Source organism: Euphorbia lathyris, chromosome 3 (assembly GCF_963576675.1).
Source record: "Euphorbia lathyris chromosome 3, ddEupLath1.1, whole genome shotgun sequence".
Lineage (NCBI taxonomy): Eukaryota > Viridiplantae > Streptophyta > Magnoliopsida > Malpighiales > Euphorbiaceae > Euphorbia > Euphorbia lathyris.
Genome location: NC_088912.1, coordinates 3,367,105 through 3,390,532, shown reverse-complemented (window position 1 = coordinate 3,390,532; position 23,428 = coordinate 3,367,105). Strand labels below are relative to the sequence as shown.

The following is a 23,428-nucleotide window of genomic DNA, read 5'->3' as shown; positions in this document are numbered from 1 at the left end:
CCTCCAACTCGTTCCATGAATGACTCGCCAAACAAATCTTCACCTCGTTCCACGAACGAGCCTCTAGCTTGGGCCGTAGCCTCACTTTGTGAACAACTAACTAAGCACATCCCACCAACCGGTCTTTCAAACAAACACCAACACCACAATCAACGATCAATGTCCGATTATATTTCGATGCCATCCATTGACCTAACTCCGCAGCATACATCCTCAAACTCGGATCCACGAACGACATACACTATAAAATGCACGAAAGCTTTCCACAAAGGGACGTCTGAAAAGCAACTCACATCAAATGGTTCGTTCGACGCTTCACCTCTAAAAGTTTGGGGACTACTTGATAAGAAAAAGGGCTAATTACAAATCTAGCCCAATTAAGAGGGGCCTTTTACATATCTAACCCACTTTGCTTCCATCTTACCAAATTAGACACTTTCAATCATTCTGGACAAAATTACCCTTAGTTCTATTCAATCATCGATCTACTTCTTCTTCTGGTTCTTCTTCTTCTTCTTCGTTTCAACTTCTTCTTCGGTTCATCTTCTTCAATTTATGATACCAATCATTAGCGATTTTTGAGATTATTGACGTATTATGTTCAATTTCCCGTAGAAATGGTAAGTTTTTAGCTTATACGCTTGCTTTTCTCGTTGGTCTTGCCTCTTTCTTCATCTGTAATGGTATCGTTTCAATTTTCTCTATTTTCCACAATTTTTCTAAATTTTCCTCCATTGCTGTCGCATTTGTGATGAAATTTGTCGCATCATCAAATGCGACAACTGTTGTCGCATTCTTGAATATTTTCATTTTAAGGTCGTTAACGATCGTTAACAATTATTTTGAGAAATTAGTTAAAATTGAGTGGCCGCCGGTGTTAAAAAGTGTAAAGTTCAGTGGCCATACTGGGAAAAATGAAGTTAAGTGGCCATAATGTGAAAATGGATAAAGTTCAGTGGCAATGGGTGTAATTTACCCAATTCTAATCTAACTGCTCTGTAATTTTTTTAAAGGGTTAAGGTGCAAAAATACCCCTAACGTTTTGGGTCAGGAGCAATTTTACCCCTAACGTCTAAAATGATGCAATTTTACCCCTAACGTTGGAAGCCAAGAGCAATTTTACCCCTAACGTTAATAAATTGGGTCAATTTGAGAAATAATTAATCAAACTGTTTTCTCGGTCATGAATCTAATCATCTAAACTTCATACGTGTTTTATTTTATCAGTAACAAATCATAAACATACGTTGGGATGTGAAAAAATAAAAAAATAAAAAAATTTACTGTCTTTTTGTACGAATTAGATAATAAATTCAAAAAATTTACCAAATTTATAAATATTAATCTCAAATTCTATTATTAAATTATAAAAAATATGAAATCATTTTTTTCCAGAACGAATTGTTATGCAATTGGTACTGAATAATGAACAAAAATATATGTGTTTTATAATAGTGTCTGAAATTGACCGAATTTATTAACGTTAGGGGTAAAATTGCTTTTGACTTCCAATGTTAGGGGTAAAATTGCACCATTTTAGACGTTAGGGATAAAATTGCTCCTGGCTCAAAACGTTTTGGGTATTTTTGCACCTTAACCCTTTTTTAAAAGTGTTTGCATTTGTATTTTAATATGTGAGATCCTAGTACCGACATTATTAATGCCCTTTTTCTTTAGTGGTGTCACTGATGACGGATTTTAATTTTTTTTGGTAAATCAAATTTTAATTTAGGATAAAGTTCAAATAAAACCCTTATGGTTTCACTAATTTTCAGATAAATGACTATAATTTACTTTTTGTTAAAATGAGGATTGGGGTTTTCAATTTAGCAAAATAAGGACTTTTTCGATTGATTCTATTAAAATCACCCTTAACAACTTCAAAAATGACCTATTTTAAGAACTACTAATATTCTAAGCAACTTTAATTCTTCAACTTTTTTATTTCGAGATTATTTAGATGATGTTTGGTAAAGAGAGAGAAAGTTAATGTTTAGAGAGAGAAAGTTCCAAAAAAGATGATTTTCTAAAATCGAAAATGTAGTTCCATAGAAAATATGACATTGAACTACTTTAATTCTTGAAAATTTTCATTTTCAGGTTGTTAAAGATAGTTTTAATATCATTATTAAAAGTGCGAAACCTCAGTCTTTGTTTTGACAAAAAGTAAACCACAGTCCTTTATCTGAAAATTAGTGAAATCACAGTAGTTTTATTTCAACTTTTCCCAATTTAATTTATTATCGGGTATAGTATAAAAAATAGTTTTCTTTTCAGTGGGATGAGGATCAGGATTTAGATTAGGAGTGCGCTGGTATACGCCTCAAAATTGGAGCGCTTTTTTTTTTTTTTTTTTTGAAAAGTCAAACTTTATTAAAGAATAAATATCTTATGCTTCTGATGAATACATTACTACAATAATGAATAAAAGAATTAGTATATGAACATATATTCCGTACTAGGATATGGACTGTATTATTTGCTAATCTTAGAATAAAATTTATTGAAAACCCACGATTAGTAGTGAATACAGGATTGCTCGGTTGGGGAGGCCGATTTTACACGTAGTGTGTAATTTTTTTTTGATAAATCGGTGTCTAATAGAAAAAATTCGGATTTAAAGAGAGTCTAATAGGTGAAAAAAATTAGAAATTTAGATTTAAGAAAAGCGTAATATGCAAAAAAACTAGAAATTTGGATTTAATAAGGGCCTAACATGCCAAAAAAATTAGAAATTTGGATTTAGAGAGGACTTAACGGGACCGAAACTACTCATGATCATGGTGGTTTCGGCGGCCGGAGGGGCCCCTGTCTCCGCCCCTGCCTAGGGTGATTACGAAGTAGTAATCTCACATTGCTAATTACTTGACCAAATTTCGTAAGATCTCTTCGCTGTGATAATACAGAGTCAACTACAATTTTAGCACCAGTCCCAAACACTACGGAATTGTAGCCTAAAGACTGTGTCCATTCAATGCTCTCCTTCAAAGCGATTGCCTCTGCCATCTTAACCGAGACCATACCCTTCAGATGCATACTGTATCCCTGAACAAAATTTTCCGTACAATCGCGTATTATTGCTCCTGCACCGAACACTCCATCTTCATTAAAAATATGGAGTAAATTTTTCTATACATATATTAATATTATTTAGATTTTAAAAGGTCTAATAATTGATATTTTAGACTTAAAAATGTTTAATCGATTTTTTTAAAGGGATAAGATTCAAATATACCCCTAACGTTTATAGCCAGGAACAATCTTACCACCAACTTCTAAAATGGTGCAATTTTACCCCTAACGTTGATAGTCAAGAGCAATTTTACTCATAAAATTTATAAGTTGGATCAATTTAGAATTAATTCATTAAACTGCATTCTCGGTCATGAATCTTGTCATCCACACTTCACATTTGCATCATTTTATCACTCATTAGTAACAGATCACAAACATGTGATTAGCCAAAAAAAATATACGGTCGTTTGCATGAGTTCGACAAAAAAAATTCAAATATTTCACCGAATTTATAAATATTAATCTCCAATTCTTTTATTAAATTACAAAACATATGAAATCTTTTTTTAGAACCAACTGATATGCAATTGATGAAGAATAAAGAACAAAATATATATGTTTTATAATACTTACCAATATTAGTAGTAAATTTACTCTTGAGTGCTAATGTTAGAAGTAAAATTACACCATTTTAGACGTTAATTTTAAAATATATTTTAATTTTTTTAATTAATAGGTCCCTTTTCATTATTTCGCCTAGGATCTGTAAATTATCAGGACCGGTCCCGACAAGGACTGCGATTTTTGTTTTGCTAAAAACAAAGGAACGTTAACGACCTTAAAATAAAAAATTCAAAGAATTAAAGTTGTTTAGTACCACATTTACTATGAACCCAACTTTTTTTTATCTTCGAAAATCATCAGTATCGAAACTTCCTCTCTCTAAATATTCATTTTCTCTCTTCTCACTAAGCAATACCTAAATGACCTTAAAAATTTGAAGAATTAAAGTTGTTTAGAATATTATCAGATTTTTAAATTTTTCAATTTTAAAATCGTAAATACTTATTTTAATTTTTATTTCATTAATTTCAGTAAAGCGAAAAAGAAAATCACAGTCCTTATTTAAACATTTTTTTTTCTAAAATACCACATCAATAAAAAAAATTGAAAATACAAAAGTTTTTTTTTTCTTTATCCTTTATTATTTAAGTTGTTTTAGGTAAAAAAATAATAAAATAACATGGGTAGTTGTAATTTGCAAGCAAATGGTTCTAGACGTTGGTTTAAATATATATAATTAAATTAAGAAGATCATTAGATAAAATAATTTAATTTGATATTTTGTTGACACTATTTAATTTTTATACACCTTATGTATCAATCAAATTATTAAATAATATAGTCTATCTTATCTAGCTTTGATTAGTTTACTCAGAATTCACATGACTTGTTCTAAGAAAAAATATTATTTAATTTGTGACATTTCTGGCTCTTCAAAAAAAATTTATGACATTTATTGAAAGATTATATTAGATATAGGGTCCGTTTGTTTTATCTGTTGTTTGCTGTTGCTGTTTCCTGTTACGGTTTGCTGTTTGCTGTTTGAAAAGGATGCTGTTCCAAAAAGCAGGGAGTCCCTGCTTTTATAAAAAGCTACTTTTCGGCTACAAAACGCAAACAATAGGTGTCTAACCAAACACCTTAAACTCTTCTTTTCAAAGTGAAAAAGCAAACATAAGGTCGAAAAGCAGCTACCAAACACCCACATACTCTCATTAACATATTGGATAAAACCCCATGCATTGACTTTGATACTAATAAAACAAAGGTTTAGTGGGGTATAAGAAAGGTGGCAAAAACCTAGCCTTGTCTGCCACGTCGGCAGCATCGACGCCCTTCCATCCGCTTAAACGCCACCCTCGGCTCCGCCAGACCAATCGGATGGAACTAGGATTGACCCTCCTCGTTGCACCTAGAGAGATACCGTAGATGACAAGGATGCCTCTAGGCATGGGCGTATACAGGGGGCTTGGGGGGCCAGGCCCCTCTGGTCACCGGAGCCACCATGACATTATGGTTCCGGATCCTTGTCTTCAAAAAAAAAAAAATTTAATAGATTAGAACCTCCAAAATTAGTCATGCCTGTTAGGCCCTCTCTAAATCTAAATTTCTATTTTTTTTTTTGCGTGTTAGACACTTCATAAATCCAAATTTCTATTTTTTTTTCTGTTAGGCCCTACCCTAAATCCAAATTTCTAATTTTTTTTGGACATGTTAGGCCTTCTCTAAATCCATTTTTTTTAGAAGTTTTACATTGGTACTTAAAAATTGGTTATTGACTACTTATATTATAACGTATATATATGAAAAAAATTGAACAAAATTCGATTTAGCAATTTTTTTTTGCGCATACACGTGTAAAATCGGTCCCCCAACCGACCAATCTTGTATTTTCCATTACCTCTAGGGCTCCTCGTGTAAGAGAATTTGAGAGCCAATGGGATGGTAAAAATTGTTTACGTCAATGGTGACCATTTGAACCCGAGAACCTTATAATTGACCCGAACTTGAAGAAGAGATTGGTAATACACTAGGAGGATGCCTTAATTATCAAACTGCAGGGACAGGACCTTGGATACATCGCATTGCAAAAAATAGTATTACAGTTGTGGAAACCTATTGGGTATTTTGATATGATGGACCTAGGGCATGGATATCATATGGTGAAGTTTGACAACAACCTTGATGGGGAGTGATGCGCCCCGAGCTATCGCTCAAAGGCTCACTAACGGATGAGTGTACCCCGTCGTTATCAAGTAATAAATCTGGACAAGTCCAGGTATCGAATCCACAGGATTTATACTGCAAGTACCAAACTACTATGCTTCTAATGTTATCTAGGCGATAGGGGGTTTAAATTGAGATTTTATCTAAGTTAAACCTAATTTAGCAAGGTAATTTAACCTGGAAATGAATGGAATGATACGATAATATTATTTTCAACCTAATTTAACACTTAATTGATAATCTAATCTGAGTTGCTTAGACCTAAGGTAATTAAACCTACTTATCCTTCTAGGGTTCCTAGCCCACTATTCCTTTATTACAGACCGAGCTAGCTCTAAGGTTTAGAAATTTGGGTCTTACCAACTATGAAGTTGTCAATTTCATAGGTTCTTCGATTAGGGATGATCAAATTCGACTCAAAATATGAACCTAGATGATATTTGGATTATTGAATGATTTAAACCAATTAGGTAAAGCATAAACAAAAGAAAATAACAATCAATGGAGAAATTAATACTGAAAACTACATTAAAGATGAAGTAATATTATCACAAGTTTACAATCAACTTAGGATACATAGGAAAGATCTAAAGCAAACAAGAAATAAAAGAGAGTAAAAATACCTTTTAGAGAACCTTTCGACCAAGCAGTCGTCTTCCTAGGGCTGAAGGATGAATAACCTTGATGAATCCTTGGAGCTCGGAGATGAAGTCCTTCAATGGTGGATGGAAGGAAGGAGGGAGGATTCTCAAGGTTAGCGTTAAGCTAATTTACACAAGCGAAAGATAAAAAATACTAATGAGAAAGTGTCTTATTTATAGATACAAAGTGACTCAAAACTCAAAGTGTCTTCGAACTCAAGTAGGAAGTTCGGGTGTAAAAGGATGCGTCGTGGGACCGGAAATAAGCTTTCTAGCTGATTTCTGCAGGTCAACTCGGTGGGCTTGTTTTGCCCAGCTTGCCGAAATACTCCCGGGGGTCCCCGAATCACGATTTTCCACCGTTTTTGCCCATGTCTGACCTGCACACACGCATCAAACTCCAAAAATCATTAGTCTAAAGGCTAAATTGATCCACCACTCTTTGGATTTGAGTAAAAACTCCTTTTGGTGAATCAATTAGCCCAAATAAATAAGGTGAAGTTCAAATGTGTGCTGTTTTGACGCTATTCTGTCCAAAAACACTTAGAAAAGCCTAAAAACTATAAAAAGACGCTAAAGTAAGTGTGAAAACTAAATAACTGATACAAATGCATAAAAGTGCAAGAAATACTTGTTTATTTGCTAAGATCAAATTAAAATTACCCTAAAAACTATACCTAAAGATAGGGGATTTTGACCCCTATTAGGAAGCACATGATCATGGACGAACCTTGGGTCGTTCACGGCCACTATTTAAGTGTTAAAACCTGGCTCGAGTCGTTCAATCTGTCTAATGAATTGATTGAGACAAATATGGTTTGGATTCGATTTCCAGAATTGCCTTTATTTTATTATGATGAAGACGTTTTGCTAGTTATGGCTGAAGTAATAGGGAATCTAGTTAAAGTGGATGGTAACACTGTGAATGCTAAAAAGAGGAAGATTTGCTTGGGTTTTATGGAAATTAACGTAAACAAACCTTTAGTTGCTAAATTTGACCTGTAAGGGTTGAACATAGAATTGAGTATGAGGGTTTACATATAGCTTTCACGAGCTGTGGTCGATATGGGCATTTAAGAAGCTCATGCATATGGCCTAGTGTTATTAAATCTCAGGCTCCAATTATGGAAGTTGTGGAAGTGACCAAGGACACATAGATGATGGAGAATGTGTCTAGAAGTAAGGAGGCGGAGCAGGAGGTGCAATCTATCTTTGTACCAACCCCTGATATCGATATGGGCCTTAGATGATGATGGTCAGGCACTGTACAACGAACATGTTTAGAGGCATTCATCAAAATAGTGATTTGGTCTCGTCCAAGGGTGGGAATATATAGTTGATGACTGGTGTTAAACTCTTGATCGGAATCCTTCCCTGCAGGGGGCGTCGTTGGGTTCGATGGGGGGAAGCTCCGATGCCAAAGTCAGTATATAGTAGGAGAATAAACTATAATGACAAAGTAGGGTTTAAGGAGAGCATAAAGTGTGTACCTCAATAGCTTGGGATGCAAGCTATTTATAGTCATGTAATCGTAACTCCCAGTAACTAGAAAGTCTCCATTTAATGCCTCATTAATGGCAGTTACTGATCTCATTCAATTATGACCGTTAGCTCATTAATGGGTTATTAGTTGCCTTTATTGGGAATCGGCTCAATCGTTCGATGGGCGGATCGAGGTATGATGGCGAGTCTCCCGTAGGTTTGACTATGGATAGCGTGTGGAGGAATCTATGAGATCCGCCACTTTGATGGCTTGCTCGATATGCCGTAGCTTTCATGGTCGTCCGAATACGCGGTCGTTTGGTTAATTACCTTTTTGGTCCCGTAAATAATATCTGGATGTTATCAATAGTATACTCTGAACTCTAATATCTAGTAGCCTACTGTGCATGAGAATGCTACAAGGGAGACAAATGAGATGCATCATCCTAGTCTGGATCCATCGAAAGGCTAGATTTTATGACTAGAAGAGGGAGAGGTCGTAAAAAATTAGCGAAATACAAACATAGCCAGCTCGTCTAGAGTTCGGATTGACATGTTCAGTCATTATATTTTCTTGGACTTGGCATACTGTATCCTCGACTCTTCAATGGACTTCGAGTTCAGAGACCATATTACTGCATGTTTAAATAATGAAGGGGGAGTAGAGGCAAGCACACCCGATTAGAATTAGATAGTCTGAATCGTGGTCTCCAAGAGGAAAATGATGTGGGTGCAGGGGCTTCTCCTCTATAGGATGGCATGGATTTGAACTCTTTAACTAGGCAAAATGTAGATTATCTTGAGATTAATGGGAATGATGGCAATAGAAAGGCTGTTGAATCCCATATGACCATCTAATGTGTGGTGTCTTGTGGATGGTACTTCCTTCTACTTTTTCTTTGTTATGATGAAATATATCATTTGGAATTTCTTTGGAGCCGGTGGTAGTAGTTTCCAAAAGGTCTTGTTACATCTAGTTAAAACTCATCAACCGGTTATTCTAGTGTTGTTAGAAACTCATTTTCCTGAGTCAAAGGCTACTAACTTATGTAGGATCTTTGTTTCGTGTATGAAGATTATGGAGACGAGTGGCTTTAATGGTGGTATCTGGATGTTCTGGGATGATAGTATCTAGGAGTTAAGCGTTCTGGGATGATAGTATCTAGGAGTTAAGCTCTTTCATAATCGGGTCTCTAAAGCTAACTTAATGGAGTTGGCTGGTTTATTATCTTTGCAAAATTAGATATTACTTGTTGTATTATTTGAAATATCATTCATTATGTTTTATAACATAACACAATCCGTTTCATCTCATAACATCTTAAAGTTGAAATCTGTCTCACATATAGTTTAAGAGTAGTTAAATAGTTACAAAAACCAAAACCAAAGTAATCATCGCCTAGATAACATTGTAAAATCGAGTAGTTTGATACTTTTAGGTATAAATCTCGTAGATTCGATATATGGACTTAAACTAGATTTATTACTTTATAAACGACGATTAAACTTATCCATTAGCTGAGCCTCTTGAGATATAACCCGAGTTTACTCCTCATCATGACCCTCTAAACTTTCAAAGTGTTCTGATAGCTATTGAACTCGCTTAAAACGTCTCGATATCATCCACAACTTACTTAAAAATTAATCAATTAATCACCCAATTTTTAAAAAGTAAGTTGCATGCGGTAGGAGCGTTGTACGCGAATTGAAAAAGTAAAACAACTAAGATCGAGATAATGGAGTTCTAATATCGGAGATGATAAATTTTACACTTGAGCAAGTAAGTACAAGTTTTACAGTTGAACACTCAACTGTAAAAACTTGTACTTACTTGCTCAACTATAAAACTTGTCTTCTATGATATTAGAACTCTATTACTTCGACCTTCGTCCTTGATCGTTTTACTTTTCCATGTCGCGTACAACACTCCTTCTGCATGCTATTCGAGTGATTAATTAATTATATTTTAGGGAAAATTACAAATCTGGGTCAAATAGGAAGCACATTTACATATTAAACCCATTTACTAATTCTACTACATATCTAGACTGATTTTTTGTGACTTTCTAAAAATACCCCTGACCTTCCCACTTCCCCCTATCTCCGCGAATCACCGCTCCCCCCTATCTCCTTGGTTATGCGAAAAGTTACTCCTGCATTAATGATTTCAAGACTTTTGATCTTCCTTTCTTCCTTTAAATTGCACGAAATCTGCACCATTTCGTCAAAATCACAATGAATTTCTCGTTTTCCTCTTTTCATCTCTTGATTCTGCAACTTCCGAACCCTAGAAAACGAAGCCATGGTTTTTCATCTTCCTGTTCGTTGCTTGGTTTCTTTCTTCTTGTTACCATCAAAGAAATGGTTTTTCTACGTTATTTCCTTCGTTCTTCCCATGTTATCATATTGTTATTGTCGCTTTTGGGGGTGAAAGGGGCGAAAAATGTAAGTATCTGTTTTTTTCTGCGTTTTTTCATGAATTCACTTCGCAATCGATGGTTTCGCTAAGCTTTGCGAAGAGAATGAGCCTGGAAAGTGATGATCTACTTCGTGTATTGATGATTTCGCGACGTTCTGCGAAAAGAAAGAGTTTGAAACGTATGGATCTACCTCGCGAATCTATTAGTTCACGAAGTCTGCGAATAGATCCTCACGTTTCAGACCTCGCAGACTTCGCGAAAGCATCGATATGCGACCTAGATAGTCACATTTCAGACCTCGCAGACTTCACGAAAAAATCGATATGCGAAGTAAAATCACCTCTTCCCCTGCACATTTACATTCGCATGCTTCGCTAATTTTCATTTCGCGAAGCCAAAATCGTCCTTTTTCATAACTAACACGGTTAATTTTTTCTGTAGATGGTTGAATACGTAACATCCCTTTCTGGAAGGCGGCGTACTGGGCTGCAGGGAAGATGATTTTCCTTCCTGTATAGGGATGAACTTCCCCAAGATTGACACATTCACTCCTGAAATGATTCGTTAGGAGAGGTTGTGTCAATCTCGGGGTGCACCATGGGACACGTCCATCCCATGGTGCCAATCTTCAAAGTGGACCTAACTTAATCCGGTGCCAATTTTGAAGCGGATGCGTAATCTTGGTACCGGATTAGTTAGTTTCACTTTGAAATGATTAGTTAGTAGAGTTCATTGTGGCAATCTTGTTGTAAATTTTGATAATGTTATGATTTGAATGTTGTTATTGTGGCAATCTTGTTGTAAATTTTGATAATGTTATGATTTTAATGTTCGAATCCGTTGTTGTTTGCCAATTTTTGTTATATACCACTTCGCGTATTAGCTTCAAATCATATCCAGCATTCGCATATGCGAACTAAATTCATCAAGCAAAACAAACTTCAGCTTCGCAGGCTTCGCATATGCGAACTAAATTCATTAAGTAAATCAAAACATTAACTTCGCAGGCTTCGCATATGGGTGAATATGCGAAGTCAGACGGGATGGGGCGAGCTCCGCGTAAATATTGGGGGTATTTTTGGAAAATCACACAAAATCAGTCTAGATATGTAGTAGAATTAGTAAATGAGTTTAATATGTAAATGGACTTCCCATTTGACCCAGATTTGTAATTTTTCCTATATTTTAACCAAGTTGAAAGGCATATGAGCAAGTTTTAAATAAGTTGAGAGAAGATAATACAAATTTATTGGAGATTGCGAAAAATATGGTAGTGGATAGGTCAGAATGAAGAAAGAGAATTTATATCGCTGACATGACTTAATTTCACGATTTCCTATGACAATTCATGTTAACGGACGTCGAATTATTTTAGCACTAAGGCTTTTTTGTTGTATAGCTTGTCGGTATTAAAAATCTCAATGTCATTCCTTCTTGTTTTGTATTTTCTGCAACCACGTAGTCAATGCTTGTTTGTTTCCCTCCATTACTTTTGTCGGTATTAAAAATCTCAATGTCATTCCTTCTTGTTTTGTCGGTATTACCATGTGTTTTTGAAAATACAGGGACTAAACAGTGTGTTTTATCAAAATATAGGGACTAATAAATTAATTACCCTTTTAAAATTCACCTGTCAACATCAGTTCTAAAAGCAAAAATATATATATATATATATATATATATTCTAGGCAAGTTTCTTGCAAATCAACACCAAAAAACTGACAACCTTTTCTACATATTATTTACTTTATTTTTTTCTTCTATGTAGCAGTTTAGACCAAAACTTCATATAATAATCAACAGCATTTCTTGTTCCTTGATCAACATTTCACAAAAAAAAGTTTTGGAGCGAGTAAAAATGGCGGCGTCATTAGCTGCAGATGATATAGGAAGGTTAGGCAGTAGCAGGAGATCAGGGAGCATGAGAAGTTGGGGTTCTACAAGTGTAAGAGAAATGTTTAACGCGCCGGATGTGTTTCAACGGAGTTCAAGACACGCGGCGGATGATGAGGAGGCGGAGCTCCGGTGGGCGGCGATAGAGAGATTGCCGACTTATGATAGAGTGAGAAAAGGAATGTTGAAGCAGGTTTTGAGTAATGGAAAAGTTGTGGAGAATGAAATTGATGTTACTCGGCTTGGAATTGAAGATAAGAAACAGTTGATGCAAAGTATTCTTCAGGTTGTTGAACAAGATAATGAGAAGTTCTTATTGAGGCTCAGGAATCGAACTGACAGGTTTGCTTTTTTTTTTTTACTTTGTTCATCTAGTTCATCTAGTGTTTGACAAAATTACTCAAAGAAGAAAGATCAATTTTCAAGTTTTTGTTCTTAAGAAGAAAAAGAAGTGATTGATTTTCTTTTTTACAGGGTTGGAATTGAGATTCCGAAGATTGAAGTGAGATTTGAAAATTTAGAGGTTGAAGGAGAAGCACAAGTTGGAAGCAGAGCTCTCCCAACTCTTCTGAACTCTGTCCTGAATGCAATCGAGGTCTTTTTCTTTGTTTCATCATGATTATTTAAAAATGGAACATGCCTTCTTTTTCATATAATTAATTTGATTACTAAGTTACAAGAGACTCCCCCGACACATTTTTAGATACATCATTTTCTAATTAAAGTTTGTTACAGTGCTTAATTGGGAGACTTGTGGCCTCAAACCCATTCACTGGATCCAGCTATAAAATGGAGTATTGATATGTCAATTCCTAAACTATTTCTTTATTTATGATGGATTTGAGACTATTTTCGGTTTGGTGGTGTTTTTAGTTCATTTCTCCAATCATACTAGCCTTTGAAAGATTTTTTTTCATACATTTAAAACAGTCCGCGGATTTGATGGACAGATTACTTTCACTGGTAGTTTGCCTTAGACTGTGCTTGGATTTTGAAGATCTTTGAACAAGATGGAATACTTAAATAAAAAGATACAAATTAGATTGAGTGGTTGACTTTTCCTTCACAACCGAACTAAACTGTACTGTACCCTTAATTTATATTAGGTACAATTCTAAAGATTTTCAAATTCTTACTATTACTGATCAAATATGTCGGAGATTTTTGAACCGGACTGAATCCCCGAAGAAAAAGATCTACAACTAGATTACACCATTGACTTTTTCTTTAAGACCAAACCGAATAGTACCGTTGACTCTCATTAGCTACAATTCTAGAGTTTTTTAAATCCCTAGATTGGACCGAACGGATCTCACCTCTCTGTCACATAGGTAAAACAGTCCGTCAGACAGACAGACTGGTATGTGGTAGCAATATTTTCCTGCTCGGACTACTTTGAACGTTTGACAAAAATCTTTGGTGGCGGAATGAACTAGAAACACCACAAAACGAGAAATAGTTTCAAATCACTTGTAAATAAAGAAATAGTTTAGGGATGACAACAAATGTGTCAATATCCCCCCCAAAAGGCAATCTCTCTTAATGATTTCAATTAGGAGAGTATGATGTTCCTCATAATCATCTACACTCTTGGAAATCAGATTTTTTTTTTTTTTTTTTTTTTTTTTTTTTTTTTGTGAAACACAATGATTTGCTTGATTAGAGGCAACAAGTTCATAAAATTATAACATCTTCAAGTAACTAAATTTTATGGTTTGTCAAGAGAAAAAGCTTTTTTTACTCATTAGTTGATTTTCTATGAACAGGGTATTCTTGGTTTCATTGGGCTTTCTCCATCTAAGAAAAAGGTTATCAAGATTCTCCATAATGTGAGTGGAGTAATAAAACCATCAAGGTATGCATATGGAATTCGCAGTTAGACCACAGTATCTTTCGTTTGGTTTAGTTGTTGTTGTTTGCGGTTTGATATTACTGTTACCTGTTTGCTGTTGTATATTAGCTGATTTTTATTCCAAAATAGCTATTAGTAGTTGTATCTCAATGCTAGCCAAACAACGAGAACTAAATAGACACTAAATCTGGTTTTCTCATCCTTTTTCACTTTCAGGATAGCATTACTTCTCGGGCCGCCTGGTTCTGGGAAAACAACTCTACTAAAAGCACTTGCAGGAAAACTTGAACATGATTTGAAGGTTTGTCTCCTCTCCTTTCTCTTTTTCTATTCATTTGTGTTTGTCCATTATAGTACTTAGATCAATCTTTTCATATAATAAACAGGTTTCAGGAAAAGTGACCTTCTGCGGCCATGAGTTTTCTGAATTTTACTGTCAAAGAACCTGTGCTTATATTAGTCAGCATGATCTTCACTGTGGCGAGATGACAGTCCGCGAAACGATGGATTTCTCCGGACGGTGTATGGGAGTTGGAACAAGACATGAGATGCTGTTAGAGCTGTCAAGACGAGAGAAAGAAGCCGGTATCAAACCAGATCCTGAAATTGATGCATTCATGAAGGCTACAGCTGTGGCTGGTCAGAGAAGCAGTTTGGTCACTGATTATATTCTCAAGGTTCCTTTAATCTTTCATCGTTTATGATCTTCATGGAAAAAGTCGAAATCTTGCCATTCATTTTCGCCTTATCTACTTCGATTTTGACAAGTTATATTAAGTAAAATTCAAAATCGAGCCCTTCAATTTTTGCCTAATGATTTTTTTAACTCTTCCTCAGCTTCTTGGATTGGATATATGTGCTGATATAATGGTGGGAGATGAAATGAGAAGGGGAATTTCCGGGGGACAAAAGAAGCGTGTGACAACTGGTATGTGTAGATGCTACAATCTTCATTGCTGCAAACTAAGGTGTATTGATCTCAATTTTTCAAAATTATTGTTTGACGTTTCTGATTCTGAAAGCTTGTATGAAATTCCAGGGGAAATGTTGGTCGGAGCAGCAAAAGCGTTTTTCATGGATGAAATTTCAACAGGACTGGACAGCTCTACTACTTTCCAAATTATCAAGTACATGAGGCAGATGGTTCATATAGGGGATTCAACGATGGTCATCTCTCTTTTACAGCCTCCTCCAGAAACATATGATCTTTTTGATGACATTATTCTACTTTCAGAAGGCCAGATTGTCTACCAAGGTCCGAGAGATAATGTACTTGAATTCTTCGAATACATGGGTTTCAAATGTCCAGAAAGAAAGGGAGTTGCTGATTTTCTGCAGGAAGTAACTTCCAAGAAGGACCAAGAACAATACTGGTTCATAAAGAACCAACCGTACCGATACGTCTCAGTGTCTGAATTTTCGCAAGCCTTCGATTCATTTCACATTGGTGAACAAATTTCTGAAGAGCTCAGCATGCCCTTTGATAAGTCTAGAACTCATCCTGCTGCTTTGGTGAAAAAGAAGTACGGAATTCCCAATTGGGAACTCTTGAAAGCATGCTTTTCCAGGGAATGGCTATTGATGAAACGAAACTCGTTCATTTACATATTCAAAACTTTCCAGATAACATTCATGGCTGTAATTTCGTTTACTCTGTTCTTTAGAACTGAGATGGAACCGGGTACACGAGAAGGTGGAGGGAAGTACTTTGGAGCCCTGTTTTTTGGTCTCCTTAATGTCATGTTCAATGGACTGGCAGAGATTGCAATGACTCTTGTTAGGCTTCCTGTATTCTTCAAGCAGAGGGATGCCTTGTTTTACCCAGCTTGGGCTTATGCCTTGCCTATCTTTATCCTCAGAATTCCGTTATCGATAATGGAATCTGGCATTTGGGTCATTCTTACATACTATACCACTGGCTTTGCTCCTGCTGCAAGTAGGTGAGTTCTGTGATCTATTCTTTACCATTTTTTTGGCAATGATTTCTCTATGGATTAAACACCAATTTGGTTCGCCAACAAGTTGTTGGTTGGAGTGATTAGGTACTCTTTCCCCTTAAGTGATCTCAGGTTTGAGACGTGTATGGCAAAAAAAATTGCGGGAGAGGCCTGTCTCCCTTTGAGATGATAAGTAAGGTCCAAAAATAACTTTTATTATTATTATCTGTAATAGGGGAATTCGGTTTGGTTCCCAAAGTCGAAACTCGAGGCCAAATTGGTTCATGAAGTCCTAAAAATCCCAGTTCAGTCATCAGCTCATTCATTTATGATAAATTTCATTTGACCTTTAGTTGTGTCATCGAACCAATTGAAATAAAAGTTTAAGCTGATAGTTAAAGCCTAATTGATATTAATATCTGACACACCCTGCATGCAAATGTCAACTGGCTTGAAGCTTTTACTAACACAGACCCATCTTACCATGTGTTGAAATTAAATCAATAAATGAGTTTAAAAGACTCTGATACCAACCAATTGAACTAAAAGCCTAAGCTGATAGTTACGGCCCAATTCATATTAATATCCGACAAGATGGAAGTACACAAAGCAAATCAGAGTTCTGTTAAAGTTTGTACTGATGCATCTCAAATTTTTTTTTTCAGGTTTTTCAAACAGTACTTGTCATTCTTTGCAATACATCAGTCAGGTCTCGCTATGTTCCGTTTCATAGCAGCTGCTGGAAGAACAGCAGTTGCTGCAAATACATTTGGATTTCTTGTCCTCTTATTGTTCTGTGTCCTTGGTGGCTTCATGATCTCCAAAGGTAATAAACCTTTCTTCCTTTGTTATTAAAAATGAAGAATTTAGTATTGTTTTCCTAATTAGAATAGGAATTGAAAACTTTCACTTAAGTGAATCCGGCTAGGAAAAAGATTTTACTTTTAGGCATGTATAAGTAAGAGGCCTTTTTTGCCGTTTATTTGCGCTGAGAGTTTTGGAGCTAATGCTCTTGCAAAATGCATGTGTGAGGTTTTGGGTGTAATCGGGTCTCCTAAGAGTTACGTACTTGGGTAAAAGATGTGATTTCTTTATTGTTGGAGCAACTTGACGATTACTAATAAATTATGCTCTCTTCCTAGCCCGTGGATGTAGGCAAAATTAGTCGAACCACGTAATGTCTAATTTCCTATTCCGCATATCAAAACTTGTTACAATCAACAACAGTTCAAGTTCCTAACACGTGGTATCAGGGCCTTATTTAGGTCCTAACACAACACAATACTCTCATAATCGAACTTACTTTGCATCGCTGAAAAAATATCTGTTTAATTTTTGGTATGCAGATGACATTGCATCATGGTTGAAATGGGCATATTATACTTCTCCTCTAATGTATGGACAAAATGCCATTGCTATAAACGAGTTTCTTGATGACCGATGGAGCTCTGTAAGTCTTAATCACCAGCATTTCAATCAAATTATCTGCATAATTTTTTTAGCTTCAGCATTTCATGGTTATTTCTCTTCTGGCACAGCCCACTGGCAATCCAAGTGAGCCTACAGTTGGAATTTCCCTTCTTAAGGAACGGGGTATGTTTACAACTGAAAAATGGTTTTGGACTTGCATCGGAGCGCTATTAGGGTTTAGTGTTGTTCTCAACATTCTCGTGGTTTTAGCATTGACATATTTGAATCGTAAGTCGCTGTCTTCCATATTTTCATTTTAATAACCTCTCTCATAAACTTAATGATGTGTTCTTTTATATTAATACTAGCTCCTGGTGACAAAAATGCAACTAGTAATGTCTCTGATGAAGAGCAAAAGCAGTTAGCATCGAATTCACAAGGTCAGTATTTGACAAAACAGAAGATTAGCTCATGATGATCTAAATGACTTCTTTATTCTCAAGCTTATGGAATTAAATCATCGGTTGCAGGGATTGAAATGGTAGCGACTCGAGAGCATAACAGCTCAATCAGTAGTGTTGCAGAAAATCAGTTCAAGAAAGGAATGGTTTTGCCTTTCGAGCCTCTTTCACTTACTTTCAATCACATGAACTATTATGTGGATATGCCTGCGGTATGTCTTTTTCTTCGAATTCTGTAGAATGATAAAAAAAATTCAGTATCTGATTACTTTTGTCCCCATTGTTTTGGTGAACTTTTCAGGAAATGAAGGCGCAAGGAATTGAAGAGGACCGGCTACAGCTACTAAGAAATGTCAGTGGAGCTTTCAGGCCAGGTATTTTGACAGCATTGGTCGGTGTCAGTGGTGCCGGAAAGACCACTCTGATGGATGTTTTGGCCGGAAGGAAGACTGGTGGATACATTGAAGGAAGTATAAGCATTTCTGGTTACCCAAAAAACCAAGCCACATTTGCCCGGATAAGCGGTTATTGTGAGCAGAATGACATTCATTCACCATATGTAACAGTTTACGAATCTTTGGTATACTCTGCCTGGCTTCGTCTTGCTGCTGACGTAAAGAAGGAAACGCGGGAGGTATGCTATCTAATCACCAAAGATGACTTCTTTTTTATGAGAAATGCGGAAAATGTAGCTGACTTTGCTTCTACTTTTACTTGCAGATGTTTGTAGAAGAAGTTATGGAATTGGTGGAGCTAAACTCAATAAGGCATGCCCTGGTAGGACTTCCGGGAGTGAATGGACTTTCAACCGAACAGAGAAAGAGGCTTACGATAGCAGTAGAGTTGGTTGCCAATCCTTCTATCATATTTATGGATGAGCCCACATCAGGTCTTGATGCTAGAGCTGCTGCCATTGTTATGCGTACAGTGAGGAACACAGTGGATACCGGACGAACTGTTGTCTGTACAATCCACCAACCGAGCATTGATATCTTTGAAGCTTTTGATGAGGTCTGGTTCTGTTCTGTTGTATTTGTTTATTTGTGATCATTTACTTGTATAGTGTTTTAACATAACGGTGTCGCTTATTGCAGCTCTTGTTGATGAAAAGAGGAGGACAAGTGATATATGGTGGGCCTCTTGGTCGCCGTTCATATAAGCTTGTTGAGTATTTTGAGGTGAGTAAAATCATTTTGATATGTGATCTTGCAATATACTTAAGTATCTATGGATAATCAGTGAAATGTCTACAAATTTTCTCACAGGCGGTACCGGGAGTTCCTAAGATCAAAGAAGGCTACAATCCTGCTACTTGGATGTTAGAGGTCAGCTCTATTTCAGTAGAGGCACAACTTAGTGTTGATTTTGCGGAAGTTTATGCCAATTCTGATCTCTACCAGTAAGCACTAAGAAATGTCTTTTCGGGTAGTATCAAACCCGTATATTGTGATTCTATGTAGAAACTAACATTCCTTTTTCGTCTGCAATTTTCAGGAGAAACCAAGAGCTCATTAAAGAATTGAGCAATCCCTCACCAGGCTCCAAGGATCTTTACTTTCGTACCAAATACTCTCAAAGTTTTACAACTCAATGCAAGGCATGTTTCTGGAAACAATACTGGTCATATTGGAGGAACACACAATTCAACGCAATCCGATTCCTTATGACAATTGCTATCGGTGTTATGTTTGGAGTTATATTCTGGGATAAGGGAATGCAATAGTAAGTGTAGAACATTTTGTTCAAAATTTTCTTCAACTACCATATTTGGTCTGTTTTGATGTATGCTGATTTCAATTTGGACTGCGTTCTTCTTTTCTTGGCAGTCAAAAGCAGCAGGATCTGGCGAATCTTACTGGAGCTGCTTTTGGTGCTCTTCTTTTCCTAGGATCTATCAATGCTATGGCAGTAACTACTGCTGTAGCGGTAGAGAGAACAGTCTTCTATCGCGAAAGAGCAGCTGGAATGTATTCAGAGTTGCCTTACGCATTCGCCCAAGTAAGCATTCAGAAGTCAATCTTGGTTATGTAAATGGCTCATATACGGTGTTAAATATGAGAAATGCTATTCTTAAATGGTTCTTTGATATGGTATCAGAGCCTACTAAACTAAGAGGTCTAGAGTTTGAGTTACAGACTTGAAATGATTCTCTTTTTCTTTGCTTCAGGTGGCTATAGAGACTATCTACGATCTCGTGCAAGCTCTAATATATGCGCCTCTTCTGTACGCGATGATCGGGTTTGAGTGGAAGGCAGACAAGTTTATGTATTTCCTTTACTTCGTTTTCATGTGCTTCGTCATCTATTCATTGTATGGAATGATGGTTGTTGCCTTGACCCCTGGCCAACAAGTTGCTGCTATTCTTATGTCTTTCTTCTTTAGCTTATGGAACTTGTTCTCCGGCTTCATGATTGCCAGACCGGTAAGTAATCCTGAATTGGCTGTTCTAAATGAATTTGAAAGATGAATATGCATCATTAACTGCTTAAAATGATGAGAAGTTCTACAATACACTGGGACTACATACTCCCTTAGGTATAATCTCGGCATAATTTTCTTTTCATTATACCTTTATCGGGAGCACATGTTCCGGGTGTATACTAGAATTCCACTAAAATGACTAACAATCAGCAATATAAGCAAGAAACATACTAGAACTTTGAAACACCACAAGAAAAGAATCTAACTGCTTACTTTTACAGAGTACAAATGCTAAAAATTGCCTTCTCTCTTTTTCTTCTTAATTTTTGTAGCAAAATTTTAAAATGTGTTAAGAATAGAAAAACTTACACAAACAGAGTGGAAGAATACATATATATATGTACACACACACATGAGTATGCTATACTAGGAAAGTATGTAAATCACATTTACTCCAATTCCTATGGTCAAGGAAACTGAATCCTGTAATCAGTAATCAGTAATCACGGAATAACGAGGGTAAATTGCACCTATGTTCACTGAAGTTTAGGGTCTGTTTCAAAAGGTCATTGAATTTGATTTTGTTTCAGTAAAGTTATTGAACTTTCCTTAAATTGCTTGAAACAGTCATGTGACAATCTAAAAATGTATTTTTTTATTGTCACGTGATTACTATCGTGTTATACATAAAAGCTATTTCCAATGTGGTTGTTAAAAGTCACTATTCTAGTGGATTTTTCTATCTGAATTGGTTGGAATAACTTTATGAAAATAAAAATGAAAGTTGAAGGAATAAAGTACTAAAACAGCCTCAAGGTTTTTTGGGAAGTGCCAATTTAACCCCAACGAACAAAATAACACCATTTTAACCTCAATGTTTGTGTAATGGTACCAATTTAGCCCCGGATAAGGTAACTTGATGCCTCTAACATTTGTGAAATAGTACCACTTTAGCCCCAAGTTCCGTTACCAAGGGCTAAATTGGCACCATTTCACAAACGTTGAGGCTAAAATGCTGCTATTTTATACATTGGGGCTAACCTTTTTTCTGAAAACCATTAGGCTATTTTGGTACCTTGTCCTAGAGTTTAATAACTTTATTGAAACAAAATGAACTTCAGTAACCTTTTTGAAACGGGTCCCAAATTTCAGTAACCATTGATGTAATTTACAGTGAATGACATCTTTACATTCTATAACACTCCCACTCCCAGCTTGCTACAAATGTAGTTGATCCGATTCTCTGGTAATGCTTTAGTAAACACATTTGCGATTCAGTCACATTTTTAACTTGGATTAATGCAGCAAATGCCTGTATGGTGGAGATGGTACTATTGGGGATCTCCAGTTTCATGGACAATTTATGGAGTTATAACTTCTCAAATTGGAGATAAAACAAGTATGCTTGAAATTCCTGGATCAGAATCAGTGCCTGTAAATGCATACCTTGAACAGGTCTATGGTTTTAAGCATGATTTCCTTGTACCTGTTGTTCTTGTTCATCTTGCTTGGGTCTTGCTCTTCTTTTTTGTTTTCACAGGAAGTATCAGATTTTTTAACTTCCAAAAAAGATAGATTCTTTCATACTAGATTGAGAGTGAATATTATTCTTTCCCATTTTTGTGGAATGTACCACATTTGTAGATTTATATAGCCTTAATATATCAGGAGTCCCTTGAGCTTAGCTTAAAAAACCGAGTACCCTCCTGAATTTATAAAGTGTCTCATTAACCTCTTAAACTTGCTTAAAGTACGTGGCAGAGCAAGAGATATTTGGACAAATTGAGATATGTTCACTTGAATACGTTCAATGGCTAATAGGTCACTTTAAATAATTTCAGGTGGCCAATAAGTTATTTTAAGCAAGTTAAAGGGGTTAACGAGATACTCTAGAAATTCTGGGTCAATTGATTTTTTGGATTAAGTTTAGGGCTCTGATGTATTTAGCCATTTATATATCATAGATTATTCAGATCAGCTTCACAGTGGATATTATTCTTTCCCATTTTTTTGGAATGTACTGTACTTGTAGATATGATAATTATTGTGTAATTTTTACAACTTAGGAGTCTGATGACAATTTTGTACTTTTCTTCCATAATTTAATGAAATAAGCAATTTATATTAAAAAAATATGCTTTTTTCTTATGTAATTGATGAAGAGCAATTTATTCATGTGATAAATAGATAGAAGGCTGAATACATCGGGTCAGCATGGTTAAAGAAATAGATTGATCCCTTAACTTTTAAGGACGTTTTATTAGTCTTTAAACTTAGGGTAATTAACTTATTAGTCCTTATATTTTGACAAAACACACTGTTTAGTCCTTGTATTTTAAAAAACACACGGTAAAGTCCCTAACCTTTTTCTTGATGAACTGTTTAGTCCCTAACGTTTTTTTCGGTGAACTGTTTAGTCCCTGTCGTTAGACTCTCATGAAGATTCTGTTAGTCAATTTAGATTTGAGTTCTTCTTTTCCTTTATTTTCCCTTCCTTTAAATTCTACTGCATCTGAAATCAACTTTGAGTGTTCTTCTTCTTGATTTTCTTCTTAATCGTTCAAATTCGTAAGCATTGGGTCTGTTCTTTTTCTTGTTATTCACACAAATAGCTTCTTCTAAATTAGATTTCCACTTTTGAAATTTGAAGGTAAATAGTAAAGGGTAATTTAATCATTTCTGAATTCATAAACGGTAAAAAATCTAACAAACAGACGGAAGGACTAAACAGTTGACTGAGAAAAAGGTTAGGGACCTTACCATGTGTTTTTTAAAATACAGGGACTAAACAGTGTGTTTTGGCAAAATATAGGAACTAATAAATTAATTACCCTTAAACTTACTTAATAACATGGTTAACCTCTATTGCCATGTGGGAGTGTAAGAGGAGATTTTGACAAGTTGAAGTGCATATCACTTTAACCAAGTCAAAGCGCCAATAGGTCGCTTTAAGAACGTTTATGTAACAGACCATGTAATACACTAGAATATATGGGATATCATGTAGATTAAGAGCCTACATGAATATATTTTATTTAAGAGCAATATACACATATATACAAGGTTCTCCTTCAATCAAGGAGACAAGCAGCTCTAGCAGCCCTAC

At 35.7% G+C, this 23,428-nt stretch overlaps 1 protein-coding gene across 1 annotated transcript; it reads left to right on the top strand.

Moving 5' to 3' along the window:
• The first annotated feature begins 12,065 nt into the window (after window positions 1-12,065).
• LOC136221566 (pleiotropic drug resistance protein 2-like) lies at window positions 12,066-22,470 on the top strand. Its single transcript, XM_066008939.1, has 20 exons — window positions 12,066-12,583; window positions 12,716-12,836; window positions 14,008-14,096; window positions 14,310-14,394; window positions 14,480-14,770; window positions 14,931-15,021; window positions 15,133-16,033; window positions 16,696-16,856; window positions 17,377-17,480; window positions 17,569-17,728; window positions 17,809-17,880; window positions 17,971-18,113; window positions 18,203-18,535; window positions 18,622-18,912; window positions 18,996-19,079; window positions 19,167-19,300; window positions 19,396-19,623; window positions 19,728-19,899; window positions 20,069-20,323; window positions 21,628-22,470. The coding sequence occupies exons 1-20, from the start codon at window positions 12,207-12,209 to the stop codon at window positions 21,895-21,897; spliced, it is 4,362 nt and encodes a 1,453-aa protein (XP_065865011.1). The 5' UTR covers window positions 12,066-12,206; the 3' UTR covers window positions 21,898-22,470.
• Window positions 22,471-23,428: the final 958 nt, after the last annotated feature.